The sequence below is a fragment of the Hipposideros armiger genome, unplaced genomic scaffold (assembly GCF_001890085.2).
Source record: "Hipposideros armiger isolate ML-2016 unplaced genomic scaffold, ASM189008v1 scaffold_149, whole genome shotgun sequence".
NCBI classification, from domain to species: Eukaryota; Metazoa; Chordata; class Mammalia; order Chiroptera; family Hipposideridae; genus Hipposideros; species Hipposideros armiger.
The window spans coordinates 1,185,890-1,200,953 of record NW_017731499.1 but is presented as its reverse complement, the minus strand read 5'-3'; the positions used below and the strand labels follow the sequence as shown (position 1 = coordinate 1,200,953).

Genomic DNA, 15,064 nt, shown 5'->3' with positions numbered 1-15,064 from the left:
AAATACGTCATGACTTTTCTGACAACCCAATATTTATGCCAGTACCATACGGTAGCTTTACAATAAGTCTCGAAGTCATAAAGTCTAAATCCTATAACTTTGTTTTTCTTTTCAAAGTTGTTTTTTTTGTCTGTTTTAACTCCTTTGATGTCCCATATGAATTTTAGAGTCAGTGCATTAATTTCTACCCCAAAAAAGCCTGCTGGGGTTTTGATTGGATTAACCTTTAGTGTGGGGAGAACTGCCATCTTGACAGTCTCGAGTCTCACATACATGATACATCTCTCTAATGAGGTCCTTTTAAATTTCTCTCAGCAATATTTTATAGTTTTTTTTTTCTGTTTCATTTTGGATACTTTTCTATTGCAATGTGTCAAATGTCTTCAACTTCACTAATCTTTTCTTCTGCAATATCTAATCTGCCTTGTGATGGACTGAATGTTTGTCCCCTCTCTCACTCCCTCCCCCTCGCCCATCCCCAGATTGATATGTTGAAACCTTAACCCCCCCCAATATGATGATATCAGGAGGTGGGCCTTTGGGAGGTGATGAGAATTAGATGGGGTCCTGAAGGTGGGATCTCATGGTGGGATCAGTGTCCTTGTAAGAAGAGACCCCAGAGAGCTTGCTGTCTCTTCACATGAAGAAAGGCCATGTGGGGGCATAAAAGGCAGCTGACTATAAGCCAGCAAGGGAGCCCTCACCAGAACCCAACCACGCTGGCACCCTGATCTGGGACTTCAAGCCTCCAGAACTGTGAGAAATGGAATTGTGTTGTTTATAATAAGCCTCCCAGTCTGTGGTGCTTTGTAATGGCATCCTGGGCTGACTAACACATGCCTTTAATCCAATCTCGTGTAGTTGTCATCTCTGCAAGTTCAATTCAGGTGTGCTTTTTTTGTTTGTTTGTTTGTTTGCTTTTTATCTTCCCTGTCGCCACTTAGCATGCCCAGTCTTTCCTCTAGCTTCTTGAGCATGTGGAAGGCAGTTATAATAACTTTTTAGATGTTCTTGTCTACCAATTCTATTATCTGTGCCATTTCTGGTTTGGTTTCAATTGTTCGATCCCCGTCACTCCCCACTATGGGTCATATTTATCTGCCGTTTTTGCATGCCTGATAATTTTTTATTGGATGCCAGACATTGTGAATTTTACCTATTGCGTGCTGAAAATTTTTTGTATTTTTACAAATATTCTTGATCGTTTTTTCTGGGACACCAGCTAATTGACTGGAAACATTTTAATCTTTTGGGATCTTGCTTTTCAGCTTTGTTGGGCAGGACACGAGTGGTGTTAAGTCTGGAGTAATGTTGCCCTAACCCTTAGGCAAAACACCCTCGGGTAATTGACTTGATGGTACAAAAATTATGAAATTCTCTATTGTGGTGGGTGGGATGGGGAGCTATTCCCAGCCTCAGGGGAGCTCTGGGGGGTTGTTCCCTCTAATTCTTCTGGGCGGTTCTTTCCCCAGCCCGGGGTTGCTTCCTCACAGGCGAGCACTAATCACGCTCAGCCGAAGACCGAGGGACCCCTCTGCGAATGTCCAGAGCTCTCTCTGGTAGCTGTCTTCTCTTTCCTGCTCTGTCGTTCAGGCTCTGGCCACATTGGCGTCCCCCCTTCCCAGCTCTGTCTCCCTAATTCAAGAAGTGCCACCTCCCTGTGCCATGGCCTGGAAACTTGTCCCCGCAGTGAGCTGGGGGTGATTGTAAGAATCACCTCATTTGTTTCCCATCTTTTAGGGGTGACTGTCTTTCATGGGCTGATGTCCAGTATCTTGAAAATCATTGTTTTATATATTTTGAGTGTTTTTTGGAGTTGTTTCAGATTGGAGGGTACAGACAGACAATCCCTATTGTCCAATCTTGACCAGAAGTGGAAGTCCTATTACGTTATATATATGAATATATTATGTATAATATGTAGAATACTATACATTACTATATATAACATATACACTACTATATACTAAAATAAGGAAACATACATATCATTATGAAAAGCTTAATCAAAAAGTAAGTCTCCCTCTATGTCCCATTCCACCCCTTCCCCCACCCAGAGGTAATCCCTCTGCACTGATTCATGTGTATCCTTCTAGAAGTGTTTGTGTGAACAGTCGGCCTTCTATCCACCAGGTTCCACCTCCATAGACTTCACCAACCACAGATCGAAGCTTTTCAGAAAACACAATACTCCATTGTTGCTGACATGTCCTATGTAATTAGGCCTGTGATAGCTCACATGTGCGGATTTTTCTTTCTTGGTATGATTCCCTAAACAATACAGTATAACAACTATGTACATAGCACTTACATTGTATTAGGTATTACAAGTAATCTAGAGATGATTTAAAGTACACGGGAGGATGTGCTTAGGGTATATGCAAATTACACCATTATATGTAAGGGATTTGAGCATCTGAGCATTTTGGTATCTGTGGGGGGTCCTAGAACTAATTCCCTGTGCATATCGAGGGGCGGCTGAATACAGTTATGTGTATATACATAGCTAGTTAAGTAGTATCATACCATATAAACTGTTCTATATGTTGTTTTCTTTAGTTATATCGTAGAAATCTTTTCTTGTTAGCAAATACAGATCTAACTTCTTATGCTGCAGATATTCCATCGAATGGGTTTTCTGTATTTTACTTAGCCATCTTGTACTAAGTGACATTTGCTGAATGCCACTTTTTTTCACTGCTCCAATCAGTGTGGCAATGAACACACATATGCATGTGTTTTAACACACGTGTATGTATATAACTGCAGGGAGAGTTCCAGAAACATTGCTGGGTCATTGGATACCAGCCAGGGAGAGCTCGAAGCACCAAGATAGCTTCTGAAATTCAAAGTGAAAAAAAAATGCTTAATTGTAAATTACAATTTTGGGTTTTCTATGATACAAACCAACATGGATGCTGAATTGAAAGCAGCTTCTTTCTGGATTTTCTGTCTTTCTTGCGTGTGTCCGTCTTTTGCTGGGTTTCTGAGCACTCCTTGGAGCCACCTCCAGTCTTAAGTTTTGGCTGCCAGGAAGGCCCAGGTGAAAGGTTCCTGCCTACCCACAGGGGGCACCCAAGCAATGCCTGCTGACTCTATGAGTTGATTCCACTGCTGCCCAAACTTCTCTTGGACAGCGCTGCTCCGGCCATCACCTGACAGTCTCAAGGCCTTTCTTGGGCGGACTGATGGGTTTCGCATTAAGTTCACAGATAGACGGACGTGGAGCTGTCCCTTCACAGCCACAGAAGTCAGGCAGCCATCTCAAAGCAGCAGGGGCCAGGCCGAGATGGCCATAAAATTGTCAGTGCTGTGCTGGGCCTGGACTCGCCAATTGGGAGGGGAGGCAGGGCTGGGTGGAGCTTTGGGAACCCCACTCCAGGTGTCAGTCAAGTCTCCCATCTCCTCAGCCTCCCCTACTCCACTTGCCACGGAGGTTTCAGAAAGAGGATGCATTTTCCAGCAGTGTGGTTTAAGAGATTGAAAAAAATCTTTTAGTGGTGGACGAGGGATCTCTACGCAGTGACGTACCTGATGTATTTGACACCCAGAGTAGATCATTCTCTTAACACACTCCTCCTCTATACAACATTTCCAGAATAATTACGCTCTGATTGGTTTTTTAGTTTTGATACTATTGACAAAATACAAAGGTTACGTACTCAAAGGGCCATACTTTTAGTATTTTCACTTTCTAAGTTTTTAGAAGTTGATTCCTTGTGTCTTCTGGAGAGTTGTCAGGTTTTGCTGTTCCTTTTTGTTTGAGCTGCGGCCAGCTGTTTTCAATTTATCTTTCTCATTTAATGGCATCCGAAGTTCTATCACTTCATTCATCCATCCATCCATCCATTTTTTCATTCATTCAGCAAACCCAAATCGTGAACCTACTATGTTCCAGGGCTTCTACTAAGTACTGTGGGTACAATAATGAGCAAACTCAGACAAGGTCCTTTCCTTCATAGAAGCTTCAGGGCCACATCACTCCAGATAGGAATGGACCAGCCTCACCCAGGAGCTTGTAAGAAATGCAACATCTCAGCGAGTACCAGCCCTACCCAGTCAAAATCTGCATTTTAGCACGCTCCCCAGGTCATCTGAAGCCACACTGACACGTTCGAGGTTGGGAGGACTGGATGGGAACTTAAGTCTGGGTGAGACAGAATATCTTGTTTTAAGACTTAAATGCATCATAAGTGAAGGAGACCTTGGGGAAAGCAGTAGTTTCGGAGGTGCCCCAATTTGCTGCTTCAACCCTGAGTCTCTCCACGTTTTGGACACTTCACAGCACAGTGCTTTTGGCTGGCTTTTTTATCAACCTGAATTCTTTCATATTGATCACTGTGGAAGACAGAATAACTGCCCCCTAAAGATGTCCACATCCTAACACCCGGAACCTGTGGCAAAGGGGACTTTGCAGATGAGATTAAGTTACAGATCTCCAGGCAGGGAGATTATCCTGGATGATCTGGGTGGGTCCGATGCGATCAGGGGGGTCCTCTAAGAGGGAGACCAGAGGGTCAGTGGGGAGAAAAGATGCTATGTTGCTGGGTTTTAAGATAGAGGAAGGGACCTCGAGCCAAAGCGGGTAGGCAGCCTCTGGAAGCTGGAAAGGCAAGGAAACAGATTCTCCTCCGGAAGGAAGCAGTCTTGCCCACACCTTGAGTTGAGCCCCTTAAGGCTCTTTTGAGAATAAGTTTGTGTTTTTTTAAGTCACTAACTTCGTGGTGCTTTGTGACAGCAGCCATCCATAGGACAGTTAATAAACCCACGGCACATGACTCCAAATTTAACAGAATGCCTTTTGATTATTGTAACAGTCAAACCGTATCTCTAACAGTTAGTCTCACTTTAGACAATCTGGACACGGAGTCTGGCTTTTGCAGTTCCTGGCTAGGTGACCTTCATTTGTGAAGTGGGGAGGGGGCGGACTAGATCACAACTTCCACTGAGCTCTGAGGAGCTCTGGGACTCCCAGGGAAGGGCCCCCGCCACCTGTGCTCCCTCCAGCCAGAGCACGTCAGGGTTCTTTATGTCACGTGCCCTGCCTCTGTGGGAGCGTTTATTTGAAGACAGCCTTCCATATCAGAGAACATGTTTGAAAACCACAGCATTTTAAAAATTGTTTATAATGTTGGGAAAAAATAGAAACCCAACTTCACCGAGCTGTTCTCTGAGCTCCCTGCCAGCCCCATTGGAAGTACAGCCAGGATTTTCATCTGGCGCTCCTTTCCCCCATGGGACGCAGAGAGGGCGTTCCCCATTTCCGGAGAGTAGCTGCGTGCCCTCAGCAAGCGAATTCATCTCTCTGAGCCTCAGTTTGCCTGTCTGTAAAATGAACGAGCAAACAATGCCTACCTCCCAGATTTATCAAAGGATAAAATGAAAGGATGTGGCAAAGTGTGGTGTAATAGTGCTACCAATAACAATTGTTGCACACCTACTGTGTGCTCAAGTACCTTGCTGTGTCCTTATTTGACGCTCACAGCTCCCGTCTGAGGGCGGCACAGTTAGCATCATTTTCCAAGCTGGGAGAGGGCGCGAAGCTGGGACTCCAGGCCACCTCTGCCTGGTCAGCACTGACCAGACTTCCCTGTTTTCCTCATCATGGGAGCCCCTCAACCCAAGGTCATTGAACCGGCCACTGACGTCTTTGTAAACAGGCTTAAGTGGATGGACAAACACTTAACAAGTCTGAGAAGATGGATTCGTTAGTATCAAACCTTTCCCCAGCTTCCCACCCCTGACATAGATTCTTCTCTCTCTTTACAGCAGGAAAAAAATGCACAGGTCATGTATGTGTGTGTGTGTGTGTGTGTGTGTGTGTGTGTGTGTGTTTGTATGCTCTATATATGTCAAATATATATAGTTTAGACAAAAGAGGCGCATTGTAATCAATCTAACTGAAAGTAACCTGACAGGGTGATCTGATCATAAATTCCTAAATGGGCAGGTCGTGGTGGGTGGTTCCACTCCAGGCCTATAACTTCTTCAGTAAAAGGCTTATCTCTGCCTTAAGCCAGCCCTGTCCATCATTTCTGTGCATCTAGCTTAACACACCTTTGAGATGCCACAGTAATCCTCTTTTTCAGGCCCCTCTGAAGCGTTACCACCCTCAGGAGAGCACATGACCTTAACTGTCCCGTAGTCCAATCCCCGCCCTGCTCTCTCCCACCTCCATGCAATCTTCCTTGCATTCCGGCATCAATTCCAATGTAAAAAGAAACAGCAAAGCATTTCATCTCTCGCTTCCCAGCAGTGTCATCAGTTTGGCGCATAAAGTCTTATAAACGTTCTCTCCAGCTCTGGACATTTCTTATGTCAACAATATGCAAAGTCAAATACCAGGACTCTGAGATCCACTCTTTTCTTCAAGGAGCCCTGCGTTGCTTAGGAGACTCAAGCCAGAGCCCCAAAGTGCTGAACGGCAGACAGCTTAGTCCTCTGGTGAGGGTTTCACTTTGTGGAGGGCTGCCTTTCGGTGGGGTTTGTCCTTGCACATTTCCCCAGATCATTCAGGCAGGTGACCTGGAGCCCACGTGAACAAGGCCACGGATGTGTCCGTCCTGCTTCGAGCTGTCCACGCTGGACGTCACCATGGGACTTATTTCACCAGTCTCTGTTTTTTTCTGAGGCCCCACCCCTCCTTCCACAGCAGCCCTGTAACTGATGCCAGGCGGGGGTCCTTGGTGTTTATGGCTGAGCTCCCCACACCTACAGCACTGGACTCCTGGCCAAGACAAACAAGCAAGAGCAGCCACCCCTGACTAATGTCCCTCAGTGTCTGAATCGGAAGCCATCCGGCCAGGGTTCAGGGAAAACCCTGGCAGCTCCCCGCAGAGACCCACAGGATGGGAAAAGCTTCGGGGCAATATGCACGCACATAACAATATATCTAGTAATAAAGTTTATATCTAGAGGCCCCCAGGAGGGAGGAAACCTTCAAGACAATACATATAAAAATTATACATGCGCTTCCATTCGGTAACTTACAGAAGTTATGCTCAGACATGCCCAGAATGTATGCGGAAGGATACTGACTGCATCAGCATTATGCTAAGGAAGGGAGGCTGGGCTCCCAGGACTGCGGAATACTTTCTCCTGTTTATATGTCACCCCCCCACACCCCACTCCCACCAGGGACAGCGGACCCATTGGTGGTTGCTGGGGTTGGGGGCAGAGGGAACAGCACAGAGCAACTTCCTGGGTGATGGAAGCGTTCTCATCTTGAATCTTGATGGTGGTGATGGCGCCCGTGTGCGTGTCAGAACTCAGGAGACCGTGTGCCGAGAGGGTGAATTCCGTGGTGTGAAAACTGTCCCTCCGTCAACCTGACTTAAAGAAATGCACGTGAAAGGCCATTTAGGGAAGTGCTGTTTGTAACAGCAAAAGACAGGAAATAACTTAGATGCCCAGTCCGAGAGAATGGTCAAATGAATAATGGTACCTGTATCTAAAGGACTGTACAGCCACTAAAAGAAAGAGAGAGATGTTTTTGTCCGAAGTGAAATGCTGTCCAAAGAGTTATGGTTATGTGGAAAATGGGGGATATGGTATTTACTTTGATGTAAAAAGAAGATACCGATTTACGTATGTTTGTGCATGCATAGAATATCTCCGGAAAAATACCAGAGATTACCTTGATGGGATGAAAATATTGGTACAGGACAGAGGGTTGAATACTTTTCCGGGATAATACAACTCTCATTCTCAGTGCCGATTCATTCATTCAGTGGTGCGCTGGGGCTTAATGGTGAGCCTTGTTGACATGGTCTGTGTCTCGTGAAGCTCATACCCCTCCCAACCTCGATTTGTTATGGTCAGGCTTATTGAAGTAGAATTTACAGTAAAATTCACCCGTTCTAGTGGAGAGTTCTACCGGGTTTGACGAATACATATGGTTGTGCAACCCCCACCACATTCAAGATGTAGAATGGTACTATCACCCCCGAATTTCCTTGTGCTCCCTCGCAGTGAGTCTTCCCCCCACCCCCAGCCCCTGGCAACCACTGGTCTGTCTCTGTCCCTACAGATCTGCCTTTTCCAGAAGGTCATCTAAGTAGAACCACACGGGATGTGGCCTTTTGAGTCTAGCTGCTTCCACTTAGCTGAGTACATCCAAGATCCACCCATGTTGTTTGGTGGGCCCAAGTTCATGCCTTTTGGATGCTGAGTAGTAGTGCGTGCTGTGGGTGTGCCCCTCTGGCGCCCTCTTGGAGACAAAGAGAGAATGACAACTAACATTGACCAACTGGCCCTGAGCTGACTGCGTTTACTGCATTAAATTTCCTCCCACAGGAGGAGTTAGGTCTGGAGAGGCAGATTGGATTGTTATGGGAAAACAGATAAATGCCATTTTTTGCACCTCCCACTCTATGGATTGAGAAACTCATGTTCACTTTGTTGATTTTGTGTGTGTGTGTGTGTGTGTGTGTGTGTGTGCTTTGATTGGGACAATATGGCCCCAGCTGGCCTGAAAGTGATCACAGGCCCCAGTGAAGCCCCATCCCCCAGGCTTTATGACAACAGTGCAGAGTCATAGAGGCCCTGCTCCTTCCTAAGAGAAGCTCTGTCCCTTTGCTGTGGTGCCTTGGCCTCTGTGGGCAGAGTTCTGCCCTTGCGGGGCTGAGGAGAGAGGATGGAGTTTCTTGGAACCCCTCAGACTGCCAGTTACTGTGGCCCCAAGGCCTGTGGCTTCAGTGCGCTGCCTCCGGCTGGGCCAGCCCCAGTCATCCAGGAATGTTACCAGCCCTATTACCTGCCTGGGTACCGCTACCTCAACTCGTGGAGACCCAGCCTCTTCTACAAGGTCTCCAACGCCCAGACCTGCCAGGACGAGGGGGCTGTGAGCCACAGCGCCCTGAGGCTGCCCACCATCCTGCCCTCGCTCCGTTCCACACTATTCTGTCGTTACAGCCCCCGCGACTGGGACCAGTCCAACCAGCAGCAGATGCACGTGGCCGAGGCCTCGCGGCTGTGGGCCAGCCAGGTGACGGATGACTCCATGCGGCTCATGCAGGACAAGGCGCAGCTGACACACCAGATGCAGGACGGGGCCTGCCGGAACCTGGGCCAGCGGCTGTTGGACATCGGCTTCTGGAAGTCCGAGCTGCGCTACGAGCTGGAGAGGCTGCTGGGTGAGAGCCGTAGCTTGGACACCGTCAAGAAGCGGCTGGAGTGTGCAGCTGACGAGGTGAACTGTCCACTGCAGGTGAGTGTGGGCTGGGGACGGGGCGTGGTGGCCGCTGTCATTGCAGCCCAGGCACCTCCCTTCAGCGAAGATCACGGTGACAGGCACCGTGCAGGTCGCTCTGAGCTGCACCATCCTCTACAATCAGCTTTGTCAGGTAAAAATTATGTTAGTCAATTCAGGATAATCCCAGTCAAATCACAGAATTCCTGTTTCTCCTTGGAGTTCCATCAAAATGGCCCGCGTTTCATGAAGGCATTGCGAGCATGCATGTGCCTGCGTGTGTGTGATGGTCTCTAGGGGACATACTTCAAATGACTGCTTTGGTTTTCTCCAGGACCCTTAGCGCCTTTGAGTATGCTCTATAATTTACACGGGTATTTACTTACCGGTTTTCTCCCCACACTAGAATATAGGTTCCTGCCATGAGGGCAGGAACATTTGTCTGCTTTGTCACCAGCATGTTCAAGACCGATACTCAGCTCTGAGGTACCCGTGAGTCCATGCTGGTCCTTAACGAGCAATGTCCATGCCTGTGACTAGACCAGTGTCCTGAATGCCTTCCCAGCCTGGCAGTGTGTGGCACGTAGTAGGCAGCTCAATAAGTATTATGTTTGTTGAATACATGAATAAATATCTGAATGTGGACATTCTCGACACCCGCTCAGCCTCCGGGTCCCTCGTCATAACCTGGATCAGTAAGGACGGCCTTTGGCTGCATATAAACAGATATTTGACTTACAAAGGCTCAACCAAAGAGGAATTTCCTTTTTTGTCATATTGAGAAGCCTTGAAAGAAACAGGTCAGCCTGCTGCAGCCTCCGCTTGATGCCGGAAGGGAGCCAGGCTCCTGTGTTTCTGCTTAGCCATCCTCAGCATTGATGGAGCTGCTGTCCTATGCTTGCGAGGAGGTTTTGTGTCTCCTACTGCAAGCTCCTGCTTGCTAGGAGCATTTTAATGTTTTCATCTGAGGCAGGAAGATGGGGGTAGGACACAGGGCAGATGAGCCAGCTGTGCCTGTCCCTCTTTATGGGGAATATCAGTTTCCCAGAAGACCTGTCTTATGATTCCGGTTTTAGCCCTTTTGCCAGAACTCCCCTGGGCTCCCGGCTGCAGAGGCAGCTGGGTGAGTGAGTGTTTCCCTCTGGGTCTTGGGGTGGACATTGCGTGAGGAACTGGCATTACGTGCCTTGTGCTAATGTTCTGCTGCTCTCTGGAGCGTGTGGGACTAAGAGCCTCCTGCCTGGACACCTGCAGCCATTTCTGCTCCATGTCAGGCGTGGGGACTTGTGTAGGAAAGGTCCTGCCTTCAGGTCCCCCGGGAGACATGGCACAGGTTCCGACCACTGTGGTGCTGGGGGCCTTGTACTGTACAGGCGCCTCTCACTGGACAATGGTGACTGCCTTCCCCCCGGGCCTCCCCACGCCTGCTCCCCTCCAACCCATTTTCCAGACTGCAGCCAGAGGGATGATTTTAAATATTAAACTGGATCTTCCCACTCCCCTCGCTAAGCCCCTGAGTGGCTTCTGAATATGCCCCAGTTAGCATCTAAATCCCCGGTCACAGCGTCCAGCCCCACCCTGCCCCGCCTGCCCAGGGCTCCAGCCTCACTTCCTCCACTCCCCGTCCCAGTGACTTCCTGTCTGCAACTCCTTCCACCTCGGCCTCTGCACCTGCTGTCCCCACTTCCTGGCACATTGTTCCCGTTCGTCTCTGCTGCTTCTCATGATTCAGGTCTCCGTCTGTCACCTCCTTAGAGATGTCCTTCCTGACACCCTTACTCCTCACATCACCCTGACTATTTTCATCACGGTCAGAAATGGTTGCGTTCCTTTGTGTGTTTCCTTGTGTGTGTTCTCTCGCCTCTGTGAGACCTCCAGTATGGCAAGAACCATCTGTTTAGTTTATTGCAGTATTCCCAGCACCTTGACCGAGGGTGACACACAGAAGGGGCTCAGGAAATTCTTGTGGAGCCAGTGAATCCCTCTCCCCCTTGAGTTCCCAGAGACACTGGCACCCCGACACCAAGATGTCATGCTCCCCTGCTTCCTTGTCACTTATGCTGCCCTTTGTGACATCACAGGCTAGTGGCTCAGACCCCATTCTTGGTCTCTTGTGGCGGGAGCTCCCCGGAGCTGCCACTTCTGTTCCACTCTGCGCATGTTCCCACATGGCTATGTGGCAGCGTTGCCTGGGTCTTGGCCATGGTCACTTTCCAAAGCTCTCCCCCCATTTAGAGATCCCCAAAAAGGGGTTTTCACACTTACTTGACCTCTGGAACATGAGGATCTCAGGGGCACTGACCACCCATGCAGCCAAAAGTCCACGTGTAACTTTTCACTCCCCAAAAACCTAACTGCTAATAGCCTGCTGTTGATTGGAAGCCTGACCGATAACATAAATAGTTGGTGAACACATATTTTGTTGTATGTATTATATACTGTATTATTACAATAAAGTAAGCTAGCAAAAAGAAAATGTTATTAAGAAAACCATAAAGGAGAGAAAATACATTTATAGTATTTACTGGAAAAAATCCACTTCTAAGTAGACCCACGCAGTTCAAACCCATGTTGTTCAAGAGTTAACTGTATGTTCATAGATTATATTTATTGACAGTATTCTCAGTGCTTTGCGCTTGTCAAGCTGACTTAACCCACACAGCAAAGCTATGAGATCTGCCCAATATTGCACTCATCTGTAGTCATGGCATCCACAGCCCCCCACCCCCGAAGGAGCGGGGGAGGCAGCAGCCCACCCAGATGCACAGTGGTGAGGCCACGTGAAGTATCCAGGTCTCCCGGGGATAAAACAGACTGTAGCCAAGATAGATGTGCGTCACATCCACTCAGGGTCTATATATGACTATATATGACTGCAGGGAGAACACACAGTTTCCTGCTGCTCCCTACAGGTGGCCCTGGAGTGTCTGTACCATAGAGAGAAAAGGATCGGGATTGATTTGGTCCATGACAATGTGGAGAAAAACCTTATCCAGGTAAGGTGTCTCCTGGGTCTGCCCAGGTCCCCGAGGGAGGAGGGGCGGGGAGGCTGGTCAGAGAGCCTTCTGAGCTGCCTGTCAGGAGCAGAAGCCACATGTGTCACCCCATGCGAAGTTAGGGCTCAGAATGCCTGGGTGGGGGCCTAGGTTGCAGTTTAGCTACAGGGAGGGAGGAAGGAAGTCATTTAACCCTCAGTCTTTTCATCTCCAAAATGGGCACCATCATCATAATACCAGTAAGTAATAATACAAGTTAGTGTTTGTTGAACACCTACTATATGCCACATGGTACCCACTTTGTGTGCATTATTCAGCTTAATGATGAAATAATCTATAATTGAGTACTTGGCCCATAGTAGATGCTAGATTTCCTTTTAATCTAGATGTATATAAAAAGAGAAGAAAGTGGGCAAAGAATGTGAAACCTCCACAATTGACCCTTAGTTATCTGACCTTGGGGTCATGTGGGTTGAGGCAGGAAATGGACTCCACGCTGACATTCCACCTTGCAGGGTTGAGGAAAGGCAGTGAGAGGTGAGGGGTGGGGACGCTGCCTGGGAGACAGGATACTGTGAGATACTGTGAGCTTCTAAGGGGCAACCCTCTTTCTGACATTTTTCATTGCAGGAGGTAGATTTGCTAAAATGTTGCCAAGAACAGATGAGAAAACTAGCTCAAAGAATTGATTTGCAAATGCGGTAAGGGCTGCTTTCTCTCCTCCTTGGATTTTGTTTTGGGTCCCCCAGGTTTTGGGGGGCAAGCCAGATGGAACCCCTGGCTCTAGGTGGTTCTTTCGGTGAGTGGTGTGCTGGTTAAGTGTTTAACAACCAGCTCTGTAGGAAAGAAAAAAAAAATCCTGGTGTGTAGCATTTGCCAATTCCAATGATGTAAATGCTACGGCCGGGCCTGAGGTGTACACGCTGATCTCCGTGAGTCAGCACATCCCTGGTTGTTCTTGTTGGCAATGGGGGCCTCGACAAAAGAAATTGACCTCGCCGTGGTCCCTCTTCACCTGTGGCACCCTCGTTTGTCTTTTGAACCTTGGGAAATGGCAGAGTGGGTGGCATTAGGCATCCAGGCGAGGGGCCGAGGCATCTCCAGAGGGAGCTGGTGGACACCTGAGCCGAGAGTCTTCCAAAGGGATCAGCTTTTAGGTCTTGGAAGATTATGTAACTGATATCATGACAAGCCAGGAGGCTCCCCCATAATTAAAGAGAGGCTTGAGTTTTACGGGGCTTGGGGCCCACATAAGCCCTTGGCACCCAGCTCTCCCAGAGGCAGCCTTCCTGCCTGGCCCTCGAGCTGGGCACTTGCCTATACCTTTTGCAGGGCACGCTGCTCTGCTGGCCTCTCTTCATCTACTCAGATACAGACAGCAAGAGGCAGGCTGGCAACCTTGCCAGGGCTGTCCCTTCCTACTGTGTGAGGCACATGGGCACCCAGATGAAATGTTAAGGGGCCAGGCAGCTTTCAGATAGGCTCTGGGGGTTGGTGCCCTGGCTTGCTGTACCCCAGAAACAGCAGTCACACCTCCCCTCCTGCCCCTGCACACACACACACACACAGCAACCCCTCAACTCCACTGAGGCAGTGAGAACTGGGTGGCGGGGATAGCAGAGTCACCCAGGACAATACAGCACCCAGGGCAGTGTTGAAAAGCTAGCAATAGATCAGAGGACGTGGTCAGGGACAGTTGAGCTGGGAAGACCCTGGGAGACTTCAAAGTTGGGGGTGTCAGAAATTCAGCCCTGGTTAAAGCGACAGCTGAGTGGATGAAAGCCAGGTTGAATTCTGTCATTTGTGTGCCTCTGCCCTGATATCTGACAGTTCCACCCATCACTTGGACTACTGCTTGCCTAATATTTGTCTATAAATTAATTCACTTTTTTAAAAAAAAAACAACCTTAAATATTTACTTGTATTTAAACAAGAATGTTTGGGTAGGTGAATGTCTTTATTGTATTTTTCTTGTCTTCTTTTCATGATCATTTATTTTTGGCAAGAGAGCATGGTTTTCTATTTATGGTTGATACAAGGCTGTGACAAAACTCGGTGTTGGGGTGATAGGTGGGCTGAGGTTTGGGGAATGAGACAGTTTGAACCAGCAGAGCGAACAAAAGCCCAAGGCTTGAAATTGAGGAGCTGGACCCTGGAAGAGAAATTCTGAGACTGGGGGAGAGAAGGCTCCCTCAGATGCAACCTCAGATGGTGAAGGGAGGGTGGGGAGGTTGGGTGGAGACAGTTCCATCAACTGGGAGACACAGAATGAGAACGGACATCAGAGGCAGAGACACACAGAAAAAGAAAGACATGAAGCGATCAGCAGAGAGAATCGGGAAGCAGGGAGATAGAGGGACAGAGAGAGATACAGATGTGCCAGACGAGGTGAGTTAGAGACAGAGGAGAAGTGGAGCGGGACAGGCACGCAGAAAGAGGACAAGAAAGAGGGACGTGCTGGCATAGACACTGGGAGGTGAAGCCGCTGAGGCAGAGAAGGCAGGAGGGAATGGAGCAGGTGCCTTTGCCGGGACCAGAGGCCGAGCCACCCTGGATAGAGACCTTGGGCCACTGCCTGTCACCTTGCTGGAAGGCAGCTCCTGCCGCTGGGGCAGCCTAATTAACCTAGACCCGGCCGGAGCCTCATTAGCAGGCAGAGCTCAGTGTGTCCTGGGCCTCGCGGGGAGGCTGACCTGCTCGGGCGGCTGCCCTGGCATAAGCAGGACTACGCTGTTGACTCGTGATTTTCTGGGCAAGGCCTGAGGCCCCCATCTGGGCAGGACCATGTCCTCACCTCACCAGGCGCCCTAACAATGCAGAAAGGGCTTCCTGCCTGGGCAGGAGCCAAGTTCTGGCTTTTCCTGGAGCGGGGGTGGGG

At 48.7% G+C, this 15,064-nt stretch overlaps 1 protein-coding gene across 1 annotated transcript in view; it reads left to right on the top strand.

The window, feature by feature from the left end:
- The first annotated feature begins 8,635 nt into the window (after positions 1-8,635).
- Positions 8,636-15,064, top strand: part of TEKT5 (tektin 5) — a 33,179-nt gene continuing 26,750 nt past the window's right edge. The window contains exons 1-3 of the mRNA XM_019650878.1: positions 8,636-9,208; positions 12,103-12,186; positions 12,817-12,887. Of these exons, the coding sequence (XP_019506423.1) occupies positions 8,636-9,208; positions 12,103-12,186; positions 12,817-12,887 (728 nt within the window). The remainder of the gene's footprint in view (positions 9,209-12,102; positions 12,187-12,816; positions 12,888-15,064) is intronic.